The sequence below is a fragment of the Podarcis tiliguerta genome (assembly GCF_965153285.1).
Source record: "Podarcis tiliguerta genome assembly, chromosome: 3".
NCBI lineage: Eukaryota > Metazoa > Chordata > Lepidosauria > Squamata > Lacertidae > Podarcis > Podarcis tiliguerta.
Window position 1 is genome coordinate 59,851,266 of NC_139536.1, and position 19,164 is coordinate 59,870,429.

Here is a 19,164-nt window from a genome sequence, read left to right on the forward strand (position 1 = left end):
CCTTTTACAGACATAGGATCATTCCCCTGATATGACATTTCTATGCCTGCATATATCACATATGATGAGGGCCTTCCCTACCATTGAGCAGAGTGAGGGGGTTGCCTCAGGCAGTTGATTTTGGTGTCAAGAACAGACAACTCATGGTTAGTTATCCAACTAGTTTTCCCAGTTTTGTTTTGTTGTTTGTTTTTAATACCAAGGAGTGCAAGAGGCAGTTGTGGGTGGTTTTGATTCACCTCAGGTGTTGAAATAACTTGATAGGCCTTGGATATTATGCACATTGACTTGAGGAAAGTATTTCCAGTCAGTTGTCATGGGTGAGGCCTCCGAATATCTTGTATGGCTAATATACGCTCATGGGGACTGAACTGGTGGTGACAGACCTGCCAACAAACCTAGGGGTCATAGTAGATAGCTCAATGAAGATATCAACAGAGTGTGTGGCAGCTGTGAAAAAGGCAAATTCCATGCTAGGGAATCATTCGGAAAGGAACAGAATTTAAAGCTCCTGATAGGATAATGCCATTATACAAATTTATGGCTTGAGACCTCATTCAGAGTAGTATGTACAGTTCTGGTTGCCTCACCTCGAAAAGGATATTGTACAGTTGGAAGAGGTTCAGAAAAGGGCAGCCAAAATGATCAAGGGAATTGAGTAATTTCCCTATGAAGAAAGGTTACAGTGTTTGGCACTTTTTAGTTTAGACAGAAAGGCGAGTAAGAGGTGACGTGACAGAAGTTTGTAAAACTGTGCATGACACAGAAAAACTGGATAAAGAAAAGCTTTTTCTCCATCTCTCTTAGCGTTAGACCAATGAAGCTGAATGTTGGAATATTCAAGACAGATGAAAGAAAGTTGCTTCCTCACATCCCACACAGGTAAACTTCCTCCTACAGAAGGCAGTGATAGCCAACAACTTGGATGGTTTTAAAAGAGGAGTAGACAAATTCAAGAAAGCTATTGAAGGCTACCGGCCATGATGGCTACACTCAGCTCCAGGTTGGAGGCTGCATTCTACTGAATGCCAGTTGGAAAACACAGGAGAAGAGGGTGCTCTTTTGCTCAAGTCTTGCTTGCAGGTTTCCCAGAGGCATTTCACAGTGAGCAAGATGTTTGTAATGCAGCTCTCCTGCTTTTGGGAGTTAATGTATCTATGTGAGGTTTATTGCCTATTGGTTTGGTTGTAAGTTGCTCTGGGTTGCTCCATGACTGAAAAATTTAATAAATAAAATAAATATTAATCAATAATCTGGTTGCCACTGTGAGAACAGAATGTTGGACTAGATGGGCCATTGACCTGATCTAGCAGGCTCTTCTGACATTCCTGTGTTCTTAATACATGAAGAAGAAGAGAAGAGTTTGGATTTGATATCCCGCTTTATCACTACCCTAAGGAGTCTCAAAGCAGCTAACAATCTCCTTTCCCTTCCTCCCCCTCAACAAACACTCTGTGAGGTGAGTGGGGCTGAGAGACTTCAGAGAAGTGTGACTAGCCCAAGGTCACCCAGTAGCTGCATGTGGAGGAGTGGGGACACGAACCCGGTTCACCAGATTACGAGTCTACCGCTCTTAACCACTACACCACACTGGCTCTCAAGACACATGAGACACATGGGGACCCCAGACATACCCATGAAATACAAGACACTAAAACCTGGGCAGCAGTATGTGAGTTTGTCAAGGAACCAGTTGCACGCATTATTGCTCATGCCTATAAGATGTTCACATGTAGTCCAGTGTATTGAAGTCTTGTGCTTGGAATCTTGAAGAGTTGCATCTGGGCCAAAGTCTTGCTTTAGTCCCATTGAAATCGATAGGACTTAACGTTAGTTATGACTAAGCTATTGGATTGATTGCAATGGGGCTAAAGCATGACTAGCTTAGATTTTGTCCATGCTTTGCTTGCCCTGTGCCTAGAAAGCACAAGTCTGAGCAGTTTTCCCTTTGCTCTGCCACTTTCTCCAGGAAAACCTGCTCTTTAACATTGAATCGAAGCAAGCATTAATCCACAGAAAACCCAACTGGTGTTTGATTCAGCAGTAAAGAGTGGGTTTCTCTGGGGGAATCAATGAGAACAAGCAGTGTGGATGAGCCCTTAGTCTAGATTTAGTGCTAAGTCTGGAAGGTTTAGTCGCATTGGTTCAAAAAAAGATGCAAGGGTGTCACCTAAAACTATTTTTGAACCACATCTTCAGCTCCATCTTTCTCACAGCTAATTTCAGCTCCATGATTTCAGACACCGCACCCAATTACATCCTGGTGAGATTTACTGTGCACCCAGAGCTTCATTTCAAAAAGCCTTTTGATAATGCCAAGGTTTCCTTGTGTTAATCCAAAAACAAAGTGGACCAAATAACTTTTTTAAAAAATGCATTGCTGTTTAATTAGGCACATGGCGACCCCAGGAAATCTAAAAAGCAGGTAATGATATTGATTCTTTATTATCACTTTAATTGTCTATTTTGATGTGTTAGAACTGAAACTATTTTCCAGCTGCAATGGCTAATGAACTCCAAGATCAAACAAGATCTTGCTAATTATTAAGTTAATGAGGACAAGTTCACAGGCACAGTTAAGTTAGTAATTACCTAGTTCAAAGTATCTAAAAACTGCATACAATCTTGATTTGGTTGCTATAATGGTTTATAGTTTCTATTCCTGATTTCTGAACGTGTTATATAGATGGGCACCCCATATAAAGTATACATAATGCTAATAATGTGGAAATGTGGCAGAAGCCAGACTTCAGCAAATTCAGTAGGTTCCTCTTTTAAAAATTATTCAGTTAATATCTGAAATAAATCCAATGTCTATTTCTGTCTGTGCAAGTAATATATTTGTACAGTATTACTTTCCAGAAAAAGAGCTGGATCGCTTGCTTTTATCTGGTAGTAGCCTGGACCCCAGTTCTTTATATACCAGCACAACATTATAAACACTACAAAGGAGAGTATGTTGGTGTGGCAAGTAGGAAGAGAACTCAAGGGTGACCTGATGCTGCCAGAATCCAAGGAGGAGGCTGGTCATTATCCAAGGCAACACAAAAGCACTGAGAGATAGCATGAGTCAGAATCCATCCCACTGGGGTTAAGTGAGCAGCATCTCATGAGCGCCATAGGCCCTGATGAAGCTTTACTCTCTAGTGGCATCCTTCTTCAATACTTCATGTCCTTATTGCCCAGCATCCCTCTAACCGCCTATTAAAACTCCAGATACAAGGACAGGTGTTGCTAACTTTTCAAACTCACATTAATGCCTCTGTCTGATAAACCCATCTGGTCCAAAACCTGTCTGGTGTAGGGGTAGGTTGTTGGTCATATTGGTAGGCATAGTGTTGCACTTTTAAGTGAAGAAAGACAGGTGGGATGTGGCAGTGGCATAGCGTGGGTTGTTAGAGCCCGGGGCCATGTGCGAGGGGTGGAAGGGAGGGAAACGGATGGAGTATGCACATGCATTCAACTGCCTAACGGCGTCCACGTCACCCAGGAAATCACAGCCACAGAGATAAGAAAATAAGAGTCATTCCATTGTCTGGAGAGGTCACTTCCTGGTTCGCATTTTCAACTGACCCCAGCAATGGAAGCGTGCAGCTGTATTGAGGCAGTACCAGGTGTTGAAATTTGCACCCCTAACTATTTCGTTTCCAGGGCAACTGCCCCTATGCCCCCCTCCCACGGTACGCCACTGGGATGTGGGGCATAATATCCATCCTTGTACATGGGGGAGGGAAAGGATTGCAGTTTGCCAACCCCAGCTGAAGTGGTTTCTTTCAGCCCCTGAGAATGCTGCTCTACAGCTTGTGCAATGCCGCCCACTCATACATTAAGTGCCCTTTAGCAGATGTGTACATACTTCTGCCAAGCAAAAACCCTTGCTTCATTCAGCATGCGTTAGAGTTGATTGGGTGAGGCTGGAGTTCACTGAAGAGCACTATGTGGCTATTCCATTTCCTGCCAAGCCCAGAATATACCCCTCTGACCCAGCAGCAACAGGGTAACTGAAATATCATGAGAAGCTGGAAAACTTCCACACCAAAGTGTATTAAAGGAAGGATACTTTCACCAACATCAAGATGTAACATGTTATTAACATTATTTTCCAGTGCAGTTGATACAGAAGCAGCATAGATGTTTTATTAATTGATAGTGGCTTCCTTTGCTACTAATTAGCCACCACTATTATTTATTTAAGTGCTGACTTTGTGGGTTGGTTATTTATAAGACAAATAAAAGACACCTGCCTCCAAATTGCTAGAAGATCAAAACTCAGTCTAGCAGTGGCTTTCCTGTCGTTTTCCCCTCTCTGCCTTCCCTCCAGAGTCTTGAATTGGATTATTTCGACAGTAATGGTGGCAGAACAGAATACGGCTACTGTCATTACTTCTAAGCTTCCCAGTGCTGCTTTTACTGCTCCATCCTTTATAGTGCCTCTGCTTCTTAATAAATATCTAGTTACTCATTTAGTGGGAGACACCATTGCTCTGTTAGAATAGAAAAGACAAGCTTTAAAGCCAAAGCCCACAGCACAAGACCAGAGGTGGGAGATCCATACAAGGAATAAGCAGATAAGTGGCTATAGGTCTTTATATACGGGGTGTGGATATGGCATTTGGGATATGCAGAATCCCCTTTGAGACCATTAACAGTCCCTTAGGGGTTGAAAAAATAAAATCTCTATGTCAAAATTTTACCAGTTCCCAATCAGCATAACCTACCCCTGTTTCACTGCTTTATGAATGTCATTATCCCATTGAATACTTGGCCTGGACATTATTTCTCCCAAGTGCATTATCTTCCATTTGCCTAAATGCATTCAAATTAATAGAGAGCAAGTTAAAGTACTGTATGCATGGTCTTAAAGTGCTATACATCTGAATTAAGACCAAGGCCAATAGTAAACCAGGTAAAGGCAGGGACAGGGTGTTAAATAGCTTTCTTGCCATTCTAGTGCCAGATGGCTGTTCCAAAAGGCACAGTCAGCTTACTAACACAGACACACCGCCAGCCTGTACTTATTTGGGATGGCTCATATGTGCTTCAAGAGGAAGGGCGAGGCATAAATTTAACCAATGAATAAGTATTAAAAAAATAAAATCCTAGCACACAATCTATACTATTTTGCACACGGGAAATGTGATTCTGCTGTGGTTTGTTATGGCTGTGTAGACTTTGGTTGGCAAAAAGAAAATGACAGGTTTTTTGTCAGTGGCAAGTGATCAGGGATTCATTTGGGTAAGGCTCGCCAAGGCCAACCCTCCATCTCAGTTCAGAATGCCAAAGTATTAACCCTGGAATATACATGAATCATAGAATTGTAGAGTTGGAAGGGACCACAAGGAAACCTTCACTCCACTTGGGTCTTGAACCCAAGACCCTGGCATTAAGAGCTTCCTGCTCTACTGACAGTGCTATTAGATCAAATAGAGAGTTGCAACAAAAGGAGGCAGTATTCCCCAGCTCCTAAGAGGGGGCAGTTTAAAACAGGAGCCTTGTAACAATGTTTAGGACCCATGGAGGCATGGGCATAGCCAAAGGGAAGCAGAGGAGCACCTGCCCCACCGATCAAGTAAAAGAATAGAAATACTTAACTAACTGACCAGTCACATCAGTGAAACTTTCCCACCTATGTTATATGGTGTTCTCAGGCTCAGGGCTGGTTTCTCTTTGGAAGCCTATAACCTGACAGGTTCAAACCTGAGTCCTTTATTGCTATATAGGCTTTACAGCCCATACCTATGATGTGCCCAGACATTGCAAGAGGAATCTCTCGCTGTGCAACATTTCCTGTGGGCTGGTCTCAGCCTGGGAAGCTCAATAGCCTGATGAGGGGGATGAGATGCCGTTCTTGATCCAAGGCCTGTTGCACAGCTATTCACCAAAATACAGTGATGGCATGCTTGACATTAAATACATTGCGTGGCATAGTGATTAAACATATGTAAAAGGATGGGGAGGGGATGAAGGAGTGCAGAAATCTTCCTCAGCTTCTTATGCAAACTGTTCCAGGTGTCAAGGGAAATCAAATCTTCCCTGGGATTAGAATGTCTGCTGCCACCAGTTCTCCACACACTAAGGATTGTGTGCGAGTCTTTTAAAGTTCACATGGCAAAAACAATGACAGCATGCAGCTACAAGCCCTTCAGAAATAAACTCTCTAATCAATGGATATAAACAAGTTGCATTTCCATCCAATCCAAAAAAGGATCACCTACCCCACTGCTAATTAATACCTCTGTATATTTAACAGCCTGAAAAGGCTCATGGACTCGCTTATTGTAATCCGTTCATTAAAAGTTAAACTTAGTATTCAGGTACTGCCTTGCCTTTAGTACAGCGAATCAAATGCACACCGCTGAATAAGTGATTTTGTTTGTTTATACAAACTAATTTCATGCTATTAGTAGCAAATGCCACTGAGGATTAGCAATTCATGAACAGTAAATAAAACTAATTACACTTTGCAAGCTGACTTCCAACACTGTCAGTCCAGCTCGCCAAGCTTTATGATGAGTCGTTGGGGGAAGGCTTTTCTTTTTATTTCTTAAGTTTTTGCATTCAGTCCAGAAGAGAATGGCGTTTGACTCATCTTGTTCTAGGAATCAGTTGAGTACATTATTGCTGTGCATCTACTCACATGGCTCACTAAATATACTGGGACTGACACTCCAAAATCATTAAATCCTTGGGAGTTGTATCATTAATTTCAGTGAGAAGCTCATTGCACCACCAGTGATAATCTGTTGAATTAATATTTTGGATAGGAGTACAAAAATCAGTCAAACATGAGATTCTCAGAATTGTATTAACTATTGGAGTCAACTCCTAATAAAATATTTGAGGGGGCTGCCACCCCCCAAAGTTGATGGGCATTGCCATTCAAATGGTGTTCATACACCACATCATGTGATCAGTTATGTGGGGCAGGGCTTACTCGGGTCCCCCAATATTTTATTCAAGTTGGCACCCCTGCTATTTCCAACACTAACACAGTCCCACATAAAACTTGTGGAATCAGCATTGCAAAATGCCTTCTTTCTGAAGAAGTTGCTTTCGGTGACATAATCCAATGTTCAGTTAAGTTGGAAACAGTGGGACATGATGATGCAATCTGGCCAAAATTTACTACCATTGATTTCAGTGACATTTGTTCATGTTGTGTTTAGACTTTCTGCTGAAATGGCCTTTAAAGTGTTTCACTCCAATGAAATTAACCCTTGATTTATAACCGCCACGTTTGTTTCATTTTATATGTTGCTTCTAAACCTGCACCATGGGGTTCTAAGTATACCAGCCTTCCTCAGCCTTATAATGCCAAGTTGTAACTTCCCTGACCAATGGCCATGTTGACTTGGGCTGATAGAAGATGTAGTCTAGAACATCTGGAAGCCACCAGTTTGGGGAATGCATACAAGAAATATGCAGCTGAATTCTGTGTCACTCGCGAAAGCAGAGGGCAGTGTGGCATCATATCAGAGTGCACTGCTTACATAACTGACTGTTATCCTTTTGGGAGTGCAACATATGGTAAGATGATGTCATGTCACATGCTGTGTTTGACTACCTACCAGAAGGAGAGGGAGAATGAGTGCAAGGGCAGCTCATTTCTCCCATAATGTCTACCTGGACTCTGAAAAAGACTGGAGTCTGTGGATCTACCTCACAATACTAACACAGTCTTTTTATATGCTCAATGTAAGGATAACATTCTGGGTTTTCAGCTAGAGCCAGACCCCTTGCTACTGCAAAATTGTACTTCTCTATTAAGGACAGAAGGTGAACCATATCAAACATATAAAGAACTAGGAACCAGGAGTCTGATATTAGAGACGTGTTTTCCAGCTGGAACAGAATCCCTTAGTAAAAATCAAGTCAGCAATTGCTGCCTATAGACGTTCACGTGTTTCACTCTCAAAGACTGCCAAAATGGAACTATATAATGAATCTTGCTGGTCCTAACCAGCCATGCTGTTTATGCATCATTAAAATTAAACTTCCACTTCTGCCAACAAATTACATTTCCTATATATTCTCATAATTAGCACTTCAGCAGCTTCTGCTATTCAGAGACACTCTCGCATCCTTGCATTCAAGGCTGTTTGAAAATGTTTCGAGCCAGTTCTGTCCTCGTCAGACATGATTTCTGCTCTTCATCAAACAGGCATTCTCCTTTGATGGAAAATGTGGTTCCAAAGGGGTGAGCGAACCAGCTGTGGTTTGGAAAAGAGCAGCTTCTGTTTTCCAAATGCTGCATGGCCCCCTGTCCCTTCAACCCACCCACCCTTGCCAGGGATCTCGCTTTCTTGAATCTGAAGCTCTCTGTCTTGCCAATCAAACTACTGGGGGGTTGATTCAAATGCAATGTTTACTTCCCCTCTAAATTATAATTCTGTTGAAAGAGTAAGAAGTGTGAGAGAGCTTTCCATTGTGGTTGGAGCTTTCAGATCACTTGGTGGGAAATCTTACCAGTTTCCCAGTTCATTGGGGCTTCATAAACCTTGATTTCCCATTCGAACCAGACATCAGGTGAACAGAGGCATTGATACCTGATCCATTTGTTTATTTACAGTCAGTCTTCTTTAAAGATACTAAGATGGGTAAAAAAATATTTGCTACATCAGCTTTAGGAGACTAGGGTGAGCTGCAATCCTAATCATGTCTACTCAGAAGTAAATCGCATTCAATTAAATGGGCATCAACATGGATTGCAGCCTGAATGGATATCAAGTGTGAGGGATGAGAATACCCTTTCATCCTCTACCATTGGGAGGCTTCCTTTTGGCCCTCCACCTTCATGATTTTGCTGTTTTGCTTGCTGATGGATTTATGGCATTTTATTGTACTCCATTGCATATTTTATTTTAATATGCTGCCTGCCAGTTTGCGGACATTTGGGCTAAAATGTGGTATAGAAATAAATTGTAATAATAAAATAATAATAAAATTAATTGTGTGCAAATGTAGGCTTCGGTCCCACTCCTTGTTACTCACTCATAAATGTTCCTGACATAAACAGGACTCTAACAAATAGCACTTGTATGTTGTTAATTAACAAGACCTGTCCCATTAGGAAAAAATATTGCCATTTAAGATAATCTTATATAGATTATTCTGGGCTATTTAGGTTCATCCTCAGCCTATGTCCATGAAAGGTCTACTCCAAATCAATGTGACTTTTGTTTAAGAAATGCATTTCCAGCATGAGGAACAGATACAGGGGAAACGCTTCTCATTGTTAAATTGCTTGAACAGATTGTATGTACATGTACTCTGTTGTTGTTCTTTTAATTATAGGAGACTTAATCAACTTTCTGGGATTCTGCACCATATTAACAGTTTGTGTTAGCAAGGGCCATAATAATTTATATTAAATAATAGGTGTTCATTCTAATTTTTCTTTTTCCCCACCCATTTTCCATATTACATTTGTAAGGGCACACACAAAATGTATGGGGCACAATCCAGCTGAAGTCCCACATGCAAGTGCCATAATTTTAGTAAGAGAAGCAGGGACATGCTTAAATGAGGTCCGTTGGTTTGCAATAGGAAATAAAAGTGCTGAACTGAATGGAGCACATGGCACCCACCTGTAAAACAAATGTGTCTGGTCAACATTTTGTGTTTCTTACCAAACCCTTGAAAAAGGTATGTAGGCTAGGGAGATGGGATTCTTGTCCCCACTTGATATCTGACATGTGTCCCTGGAAATTGTAATGCATGAAGTGACCTGCTAAAGGCACCTTCAGTCTTAGCATCACTTCCCCCCCCCAAAAAAAAAGTTAGTTTTTCCCCACGAGTTTAAATAATTTTTGCATTTCCTGTGTCTGCAATGCACATGCAACTGGCAGTGATAACATCAATCCAAAACACCCTTCCTTTGATATCTGTTCCATTGCAACCTGCATCAGACTATAAGACATTCATACTGTTTATTTGGCTTGAATCTGCTTGTTCTTATATGGGGCTGCCTGCAGTGCACATGTACTTGAGAGGCAGTGTGGTGTAGTGGTTAGAGTGTTTGACTAGGACTTGGGATCTTGTGGACCAGGGTTCAGATTCCCACTCAAACATGAGCGTTTTTACCTTGTTGCCAGCCCCCCTGTCTTGGACTAACCTACCTCGCAGGGTTGTATGGAGGAGAAAGAGGAAAGGTGAGATATCATCATCATCATCATCATCACCTTCAGTAAACGGACAGGGGATTAACCACTTAGTAGTCATGCAGAGGCCAGTGGGGGCTGGCTGTCAGGAAAATACAAATTCTACTTTGAGTAGCCCGTGGTGTTTGATTTGTCCTCCACATTAACAACATCTCACACATGGCACAAACAAGGAGAACCTCAAAGTAATTTCTTTCGTGTTGCAATTGTGAAACGGTCTGCCTTAGTGACACCTGAAGCATTGCGTTTGCTTTATATGAGCATCACACACCGGACAGACAGCATCAGGTCCACATGCAGCCTCGCTCCACCAGCGGTTCCTTCTTAAAATCGAAATGCAACGTCTTAATGCTCATCGCGTTGATCCGGAGTGGGAGGGTGGGGGACGGAGAGACCCGAAAGCTGCAACCCTGTGCACACAGACCTGGAAGTCAATACACACTTCCTTATAATGAATGATTTTAGAGTGTTGTGTTGTACTTTTGTACTGTTTTATTGTTGTTAGCCGCCCTGAGCCCGGCTTCGGCTGGGGAGGGCGGGATATAAATAAATTTTATTACTATTACTATTATTATTATTATTATTATTATTATTATTATTATTATTATTAAATACGTCTAAGACCGCGGCATAAAACGTGCGCACAGGATGTCCCCGGGGTTCAGCCTCCATCATCTCCAGGTAGGGCAGGAGGGGGACCTCCTGGCCTCCTGAACCCTGGAGATCTGCTGTCACTCATTGTAGACAATACTGAGCCGAGTGGACCGTGGCCTGACTCAGTACTTGGGCAGATCCCTATGCTCCTGTGAAGACATGGGGTCCCACAGAGTCCGCCTGCCTGCCACAAGGCGCGCCTCTCCATAGCACAATGACTGAATGCCGATCCCTTATCCCTTGTGGGTGTGTCCATTTGCATGCAAGTGAAGCCCGCGCAATACAAGGGGATTTGCTCCGGGGTAAGCAGGTGGGCCAGTGTTTTTCTTATTTTCATTATGCATTTTGCGGTGGAGGTTTTTCCCCTATTGTATTTTTATGTTGTGAACCGCCCTGAGATCTACGAGTGAAGGGCGGCATACAAATTTAATAAATAATAATAGGTGGAGCAGTTGCGTAATGCATCGTCCTAGGATCGCCTTGAGGAAGGTTTTAAGACTCGGGATTGCTGCTGCCTTGTTAGCAACGGGAGAAAATAAAGGACTGTTCCCCCCAGGCTGTCAGGTCTAGGAGGTTCCACCAAGGAAGGGGCCCCGGCGCTTGTGCACGGAAGTCAAGGGGGTCACTTCAGGACAGAGACCGAACCTCTCTAACCGCCAAGCGCCGGTCTGCTTTGGAACCAGATGCTTTAGGATATGGATTTATTGATGGCATTTATAGCCCACCTTTCTTTCTCCCATGAGCTCAATGTAGTATACGTAGTTCTCCTGCTGATTTAACCACCCAGCAACCCTGTGAGGTAGATTAGGCTGAGACTGAGTGGCAGAGGAACGAGGAAAGGGTTAAGTGGGGCTCGCTCCCAGGTGAGGGCGCCGAGGGGACAGCTGTCTAAGGAGGAAAATGAAGGGGCTCCTTTTAAATGTAGGAAGAACTGCGCGCTATACCCGATGACTAGCATGCTTTAGTCACCAGGGAGCGTCTCCATTACCAAATGTTCTGATCACTCTTTTAACTTTCCTGGTAAGCTGGTTGGGTCCTCGCCATTTTGTAGCCCTATAAATCGAGATTATGTTACCTTGTGCAATGAATGATGCAGTGGGTATTTTGGAGTCCCAAAAAATGTGTGTGCGCGCACGCAGGCACATTCACACACACACACGATCAGACATTTTAAAGTAGATAGATTTTACACGCTCCGTATAGACATGGGAATACAGTATAGACAATCCTGTAAAACCAGCTTCCTCAAACTCGGCCCTCCAGATGTTTTTGAGACTACAAGTCCCAGCATCCCTGACCACTGGTCCTGCTAGCTAGGGGTCATGGGAGTTGTAGGCCAATAAGATCTGGAGGGCCGAGGTTGAGAAAGCCTGCTGTAAAACTTCTGGTTTTGATGCGGCCTGATGCAAGTGCCAATCCAAAATTAAACATTTTTTTAAAACACCTTCTTCCGTGTGGACTAAACGTGGCTCTCCGCCAGTGAAGGACAGGGGGGAAGGACCCAGCTTCACCGGGACGCTGCTGCGTTGGTGACAAGGCTTCAGAGCTGGAACAGGGTGTAAAAGTTGCAAAATGTTGCCGAGTGTTTCAGGCCATGTTCTTGGGAACAGTTGCGGCTCTGTGAGCGGGACTTGGTTTCGGAATTACAGCTCAGCCATCAGACGCATTGGGGGGCGGGGGCGGGGAGTGCCCCATAGCATGCAAAAAGTGTTTTTCCATCCATATGGAACGAATGCCTGATCTCCCTTTCCTCCTCACCCCCAACTGGGCCGCTACTTTCGAGCGGGGAGAGGGGAGCTAGACCTTTGCTAGACCTTTTCCCTCTAGCAGCTCAACTGATTGAGCACGAGACTCTTAATCTCATGGTTGTAGGTTCGAGCCCCACGTTGGGCAAAAGATTGCAGGGGGTTAGTCTAGATGACCCTCGGGGTCCCTTCCAACGCTACGATTCTATGAAGACCTCCATTCGGGGTCTCTCAGTTTCCCATCGAGGGTCAGCAGTCGAGCGATGCAGGAGTGGAGCGGGCGGGGAGAGGCGTTTGCTCCCCGATGAAGCAGTTGCCTCAGGAGAAATCCGTAGGAAAGTCGTGCAGGGGCGGTCCGGGACTGCTCGGTTCGCAGAGGATCCAGCAGAGGGCTCCGACCCGGGAGGCGACTTGAAGGCGATGGGCAGTCCCGCTTACTCGTCACGGGACCGGGGGAAGGCTTCACTCACCTCCTCCAAACATGGTCCTTAAGTCGCCTTGGCAGTGAATATCGTTCATTCCAACGAAGGAGCCCTCTGGATAGCTGCCGGTGTAACATCAGGATGGTCAGTCTTCCTTTCTTTCCTTTTAAAATAGTTCCGATTTAGAAAAAAATAGCAATTACCCTATTATTAATAATACTATTAATATTTTTAAAATGCATTCTCCAGATTAAAGCGAGAAGACCTCGCCATCGGCTTCGATCGGGACTTCGGGGGTTCTCATGCAAGGAATCGCGCCCAGGAATGGACCGAAGTGCTGTCAACTCGGAGGCTTTGGAAAAGTGACGTCGCTTCCAGGTCGAGCCTTTGGCTTCGAGCCGCATCTTCGCCGAGATGGGGTAAGACTGGGCTCCGTGTGGAGATGCGGGAATAAAAGTATGGAAAAGCGTTGAGGTTAACTTGTCGCTTTAGCCTCTGCATATCTATTCAGAAGTAAGATCCACTGAGCTTAGTGGCGCTTACTCCCAAGAAAACGTGCGGAGGACGGCAGCACAGATCTCGTAACATCATCGGAGATGATGCTAAAATGAAGTAGGTCTGCTTGGAGCAAATGCTCTGGGATTAAGGAGCCTCTAAATATTAGTTTGGCTTCACTATTTTAAAAGCTTCCATTGCTCCAGGCAGCCTCGCTTCCAGTTCCGTCACTTGGTTTGGGGATTTCCTCCATCTCAGGGACTTAAGGGAGGAAATGCGGAAGATCGATATTATTTCTGAGTCTGATTATTTCCAAAAACCAGTCTTTCTTTCTTTCTTTCTTTCTTTCTTTCTTTCTTTCTTTCAATAAAGTATTAAAAAATATCTTTTTTTCCCTTCCCTGGTAGAGCTCCGCTGGAGAGGGATCCTTTATGCCTGCGAGTGCTTTGGGGGGAGCAGGTGCTGCGAAGGCGGCACCCCCCTCTTCCCCAGGCAGACTTCCCTGGAAGCGCAGGTCCCTCTCGATTTAGAGAGTGGCCACGCGTTCTGAGAGCCATTCGAGTGCCGGAAGGTGGGAAGGCTCAGGCGCGCAACTACTTTCCGTGCGTGCTGGCTTCCTGAGTTCACACGATCGAGGAGTGCGCGCGCCTGGATCGAAGAAAACTCACCAATAAAGGCCGAGAAAACTTCTGGGCGTATGTTTGACGGATTTACCCATACGCAAATCAGCGGCCAACAGACTGCAAGCCACCTGCTCTCCGTCGCGGTGTCCAGCACCATCTTCAAGACCCGGAGCAGCTATCGCCTGTCTTCGCTCTGGAGCAAACTTCTCTTGACAGGTCTCCAGAAGCTGAGGCGCCCGTGCGCCTTCCTTTTCCAGTCGCTGACCCTCTGTCATTCAACCCTTTCCCATGACAAGCGAGATTGTCAACTAGTTGCCCCAACAGTCAAAGGCGCATCCCTTTGGCCTGCCCTCAACCATTTCCCAAGCCTTCCCCCCGCCTAGGCCCTCTGCCTAACAAATTCTCGCACGGTCTCACCACCGAAGCAGTTGCCAAAGTCCCTGGCTTTTCTGGCCCGGTGATCCAACTCACATTGCCGGAGGAGATATGAGCACCCTACACACACGATACCTTTGAAGCACAGTCGAAGCACACTTCCCCCCTCAAAGAATTATGGGCACTGAAGTTCCTTAAGAGCTGCTGAGAATGGTAACTGTGAGGTTTAAACCACAGTGCCCGGAATTCTATGAAAGGATGTGTTGCAAAGGCACAGTGTGCCCTCACTTAGTCCCTGGATTTCCAAGGCCAAGGCCAAGACTGAACCCCGCCCTGAGTGCCAAGTGGGAGCTGCTTCAGACTCTATGCTAAGGTCCTCATTCCGTGCCTATTTCTTGGGGCAGGAGATGCGCCATCAATCTCAGCGGGCTGGATTTTCCAGTAAACGTCACTGTGAGCTCTAGAGTTACCTGAGGGTTAGATCCACAAACATTATTGTTAAGCACTGAAAGTACTCAATTATCTGAGGTTCCGCCCCCCCCCCCCAGCAGAAGTCTGCCTCCCGCAATATCTTATTCACCGGGTATTTTTACTTTGATTTCCTTAACAAAAACTCAACAACTTTGGCTGCCCCCCCCCAACAAAAATCCTGGTTACGCTCACAGATCAGTTATCCTGAACAAATGGGACTTTGAGCGAAGAGTTTTAGAAACGGGTGCCCTCCTCGCTCAACAATAGGCAACGGGGAAATAATCGCCGCAGTTGCCTCTCAATTTGGTTTGGTCCCAGTAAGTGCGCAGGGGAGAACTGGGGTCATGGTAAAAATTCTAGTGTGGATTCAGGCCTTTTGAACTCAGTGGCATTTACTTCCAAGTTAATATATTTAGGGGTCGGGGTGGTCAATCGTTTTAGGAGAACTACGCTGCTTTACCTTACCCTGCCTTACCAAGGGAAATTTGAAACAAATTTGGGTGCACATTATATTGGGTGTAGTCGTTTCTGTGCTGGCTTCGCTTTGCAGAATGTTGTCCCCCTTGGTGACGTGTGGCAGAGGCGGCTTCTTTTTTGCTTACTTGGGGGTCACTTGTTCACATGCACGCGCGCGCGCACACGGAGTTGTTGCGCCGTTTAGGATGCCTTATGCATATTTCCGCAAGACAGAAAGAAACGAACACAGTGTGAGCCAAAGGAATGCGAACGGAACTGAGTCCAGTTTCATCTGTGAGCAATTTCCCGCAAACTCATAAACTGATCTGAAAAAAACGGATTTATTTGAAAGTTAAATCCCAGAGAATCGATAGAATTTGCTTCCCAGTAAATGGCCTAAGCTAAGCGCAATACTCTCCATTGAATCTACGCAGTCTCCATCATATTTTAAGATTGAAAGTTTTCAGAGATATTGGGGAGATTCCAATATATATGTATCCGTGCTCACTTGGGAAGCAAGTTATCCCTGTTTTTTCCCGTCCAACCAAATAAACAAGCTCAACATAAGGTTGAGAAATGATAAAAGAATTGGTAAGTCCATGGAGATGTCAGGCAAAACTCCAATATTTTTAACTGAAAAACAACAAAAATATAGTCTGCGAACCGCCGCATTTATAGTTCATAATAATAATAAAAAAATAAATTTATGCATCAGTAAAGCCCTTGTCTACCGTCTCTGGACAGGCCAGAGGTATTATGAGACGTGGGGGCGGGATAAATTATTTCGAAAAGTGAGTTATTCAGGAACATGGCCTACATTTTTATAGAGTAAACCAAAGCATTCACACGTCGATTGGACAGTACCGAAGCACGCTTGCCTCTGAAACCGACAGTAGGGGTAAACCACAACCCAGTCAAAATAAAAACAGCCCCTTTAAATGCACTGGGAAGAGGGGATGAGCTTCAGGGACAGCAGTCTGATGCGCATTTCAATTAAGACTGCAGTCCTATCTCCACTTACCTGGGAGCAAGCCGCCCTGAACTCACAAGGCATTGCTTATGAGTAAGCACGCATAGGATTAAACTGCAAACGATATTCGTTTGTTCCCGCGCGGGGATAACTAACCCGATCGAGCGCCACTGATTCTGCCGGGCAGCGAACCGAGGCAGAATCACTTTCTCCTGAGTAGCCTCAGAGTGTTCCCAAAAACCTCATGGAAACCCCTCGGAGGCTACTTCGGAGTAAGATTTCCCCGCCTCTTCTCTACACGTCGTTTACTCAAAAGTACTTCTAACGGGACTTGCTTCTTAGTAAACATGCAGAGGACGGACAAAACCCGACGTTGCTTAAAGGAGCACGAGCGCCTCCCTAAGCTCGGAGCTGCGGGGATGTGGAAAGCCCAGCTCCCGGCATGTTGGATCGTGTCTCTCTCCCCTCCTCCACTTCCTAACCCACCCACCCCCTATTTATTTGACACATACCAAGAGGGAGGATCAAAATGCCCCCGCCCTTAAGCCCCGACGAGGGCTCCAGCCTCCTCCCGGCCCGTCGAGGAAGAGGGGCCAAAGCGAGCGCAGGCTGTGCGCACTGTCCTCCCCGGCGGGGCGGGGCTGCCGTCTCCGGGACTCCCGCGGGTCCCTGGGCTGAGGGGTCCGCGGGAGGCTCCGGCGCACAATGCCAGCGAAGCGGGGTCCTTGCTAAACGGGGCCGTCCAAGCGCGCCCCACTGAAGAATGGCGCGTCATCCCGAACAAGCCCCTTCGAGGCAGGAGGGCGCCTTTTGTCTCTCTGGCTCGCCCGCGGCTCTATAAAAAGCCCCTCGGCTGGCGAGGCAGCCTTAGAGCGAGCTCAGGCGCGCAGCCGCACGCACACGAAGCCAGCAGCTCTCCTGGAGAGGGAGGGGAGAGAGAGAGAGAGAGGCGGGGAAGGGGGATCTCCTCCTCTGTCTCGACCACTTTCATTCTCGTTGGCAGAAGAGCTTGGTGACCCTCCTGCCTGCCTGCTTGCCATTCCTCCTCCTCCTCCTCCTTCCCCTCGAGCGGGGAAGCCCCTTCTTGCACCTTCCCGGCCCCCGCAGCCAGACCATGAATTCTGACTCCAGCTCTCTCTCCAGCAGAGCCTCCTCGCCAGACATGGAGGAGATGTACCTGCGGGACCATCACCACCACCACCATCACCACCACCACTCGGTCTCGTCGACGCAGAGCGAGGTGGGCCAGCGCGGGCCGGGCGAGGGCCTCTCTCGGGGCGGCTCCAAGGGCTCGTCGAGCGAAAGCAGCAAGTACAAGATCAAGAAGCAGCTGTCGGAGCAGGACCTGCAGCAGCTGCGGCTGAAGATCAACGGGCGCGAGCGCAAGCGGATGCACGACCTCAACCTGGCCATGGACGGGCTCCGCGAGGTGATGCCTTACGCGCACGGGCCGTCGGTGCGCAAGCTCTCCAAGATCGCCACGCTGCTGCTGGCGCGCAACTACATCCTGATGCTCACCAGCTCCCTGGAGGAGATGAAGCGGCTGGTGGGCGAGATCTACGGCGGCCACCACTCGGCCTTCCACTGCGGGACGGTGGCGCACTCCGCCGGGCACCCTGCCCACCCGCCGGGCGCCGTGCACCCTGTGCACCCCATCCTGGGCGGCGCCTTGTCCTCGGGGGGCAACCCGTCGCCGCTCTCGGCTTCCCTGCCGGCCATCGGCGCCATCCGGCCGCCCCACTCGCTGCTCAAGACCCCCCCGGCGCCGCCGGCCCTGCAGCTGGGAGGGGGCTTCCAGCACTGGGCCGGCTTGCCTTGTCCCTGCAGCATCTGCCAGATGCCCCCGCCGCCGCACCTCTCGGCTCTCACCACGACGGCCAGCCTGGCCCGGATCTCCACAGAAGCCAAGGACCTGCTGAAGTGAACTCGCTGCCGCCTCTCAGAGGGGGCCTTGGCCAAGTCTCTCGCCCGCCCGCGGGAGGGTCTAGCGAAGACCACCGCCCGCCCCCTCGGGAAAAAAAACCTCTCGCTGCCCTGGAAGCCACGGAGGGGGGGGGCAAGCCGGAAGGACTCGAGAAGGTGAAGCAGCCCAGAGGTCCCGCGGTGTCGTCGCATGCTTGATTCTCCTCCTCCAATTCCTGTTTTCCCTTCTCTCTCGCTCTCTCTTTCTCACTCTCTTCCTCCATTCCTCCCTCGTCCCGTCTGATGCTGTCTCCAAACTTCATTTGCTGTAACCAGGGGGACGTGTGTGTGTGTTTAGGGGCAAAGGACCTTGCAATGAAACCCTTTGGTTGGATTCTGGGTGTTTTGTTTTTCCTGTGATTTCTTTTTCTTTTAAAATCCCTGTCAATTCAGCAAATAGGGAGAGGGGAGGGAACGAGAATGTAAATAAGTGCTTGAAAACGGATGGGGGCGGGAGAAGAGATGTCTCTCTCTCTCTCTCTCTATCTTCATTGTACTTGTTCACAGCCGCAGAAGCGGTCGCTTGCTTGGTTGGATTGCGGTTCGTAACGATTTCGCCGTCTAGGAAAGCGTGGGAGGGTCATTCCTGGAGCTGAAGAGTGTGGGGGCTGATTTGGAAGTAAGCTCGTTTTAAAAACCAGTGGCCAGGATCCTAGTGAAGTTTGCAATCCTGTGCAAACTTCATCAGGACTTCTGAGTCAAGCAGTGCAAGTCAGTGCAACTACAAGAGTTAGACAAAGTAAGAGGACTTACTTTGGATTAAGTCCCGTTCATACCAGAGGGGCTTCCTCCCGAGAAAAGAGGGGTGTCTCCTTTATTTAAGGATGGGGG

The 19,164-nt window shown here is 46.7% G+C and overlaps 2 protein-coding genes and 1 long non-coding RNA gene across 5 annotated transcripts in view; 2 read left to right on the plus strand and 1 right to left on the minus strand.

Moving 5' to 3' along the window:
* Positions 1-19,164, minus strand: part of SLC35D3 (solute carrier family 35 member D3) — a 297,688-nt gene that overhangs the window by 103,329 nt on the left and 175,195 nt on the right. The gene's annotated exons all lie outside the window — the stretch shown is intronic.
* LOC310675079 overlaps positions 1-19,164 on the plus strand; it is a 293,684-nt gene that overhangs the window by 93,556 nt on the left and 180,964 nt on the right. The gene's annotated exons all lie outside the window — the stretch shown is intronic.
* On the plus strand, positions 13,184-19,159 carry OLIG3 (oligodendrocyte transcription factor 3). 3 transcript variants are annotated; one of them, XM_083434336.1, is made up of 2 exons: positions 13,184-13,400; positions 17,518-19,159. In XM_083434336.1, the coding sequence occupies exons 1-2, from the start codon at positions 13,396-13,398 to the stop codon at positions 18,293-18,295; spliced, it is 783 nt and encodes a 260-aa protein (XP_083290462.1). In that variant the 5' UTR covers positions 13,184-13,395; the 3' UTR covers positions 18,296-19,159. The 3 variants fall into 3 exon arrangements, with proteins under 3 accessions (XP_083290462.1, XP_083290463.1, XP_083290461.1); XM_083434337.1 differs by lacking the exon at positions 13,184-13,400 and adding an exon at positions 14,028-14,315; XM_083434335.1 differs by lacking the exon at positions 13,184-13,400 and having other exon boundaries at positions 17,342-19,159.

What these genes read in the sequence shown, in the direction of transcription:
- OLIG3 (XM_083434335.1), top strand. Translation starts at nt 17,486, where the DNA reads ATGAATTCTGACTCCAGCTCTCTCTCCAGCAGAGCCTCCTCGCCAGAC.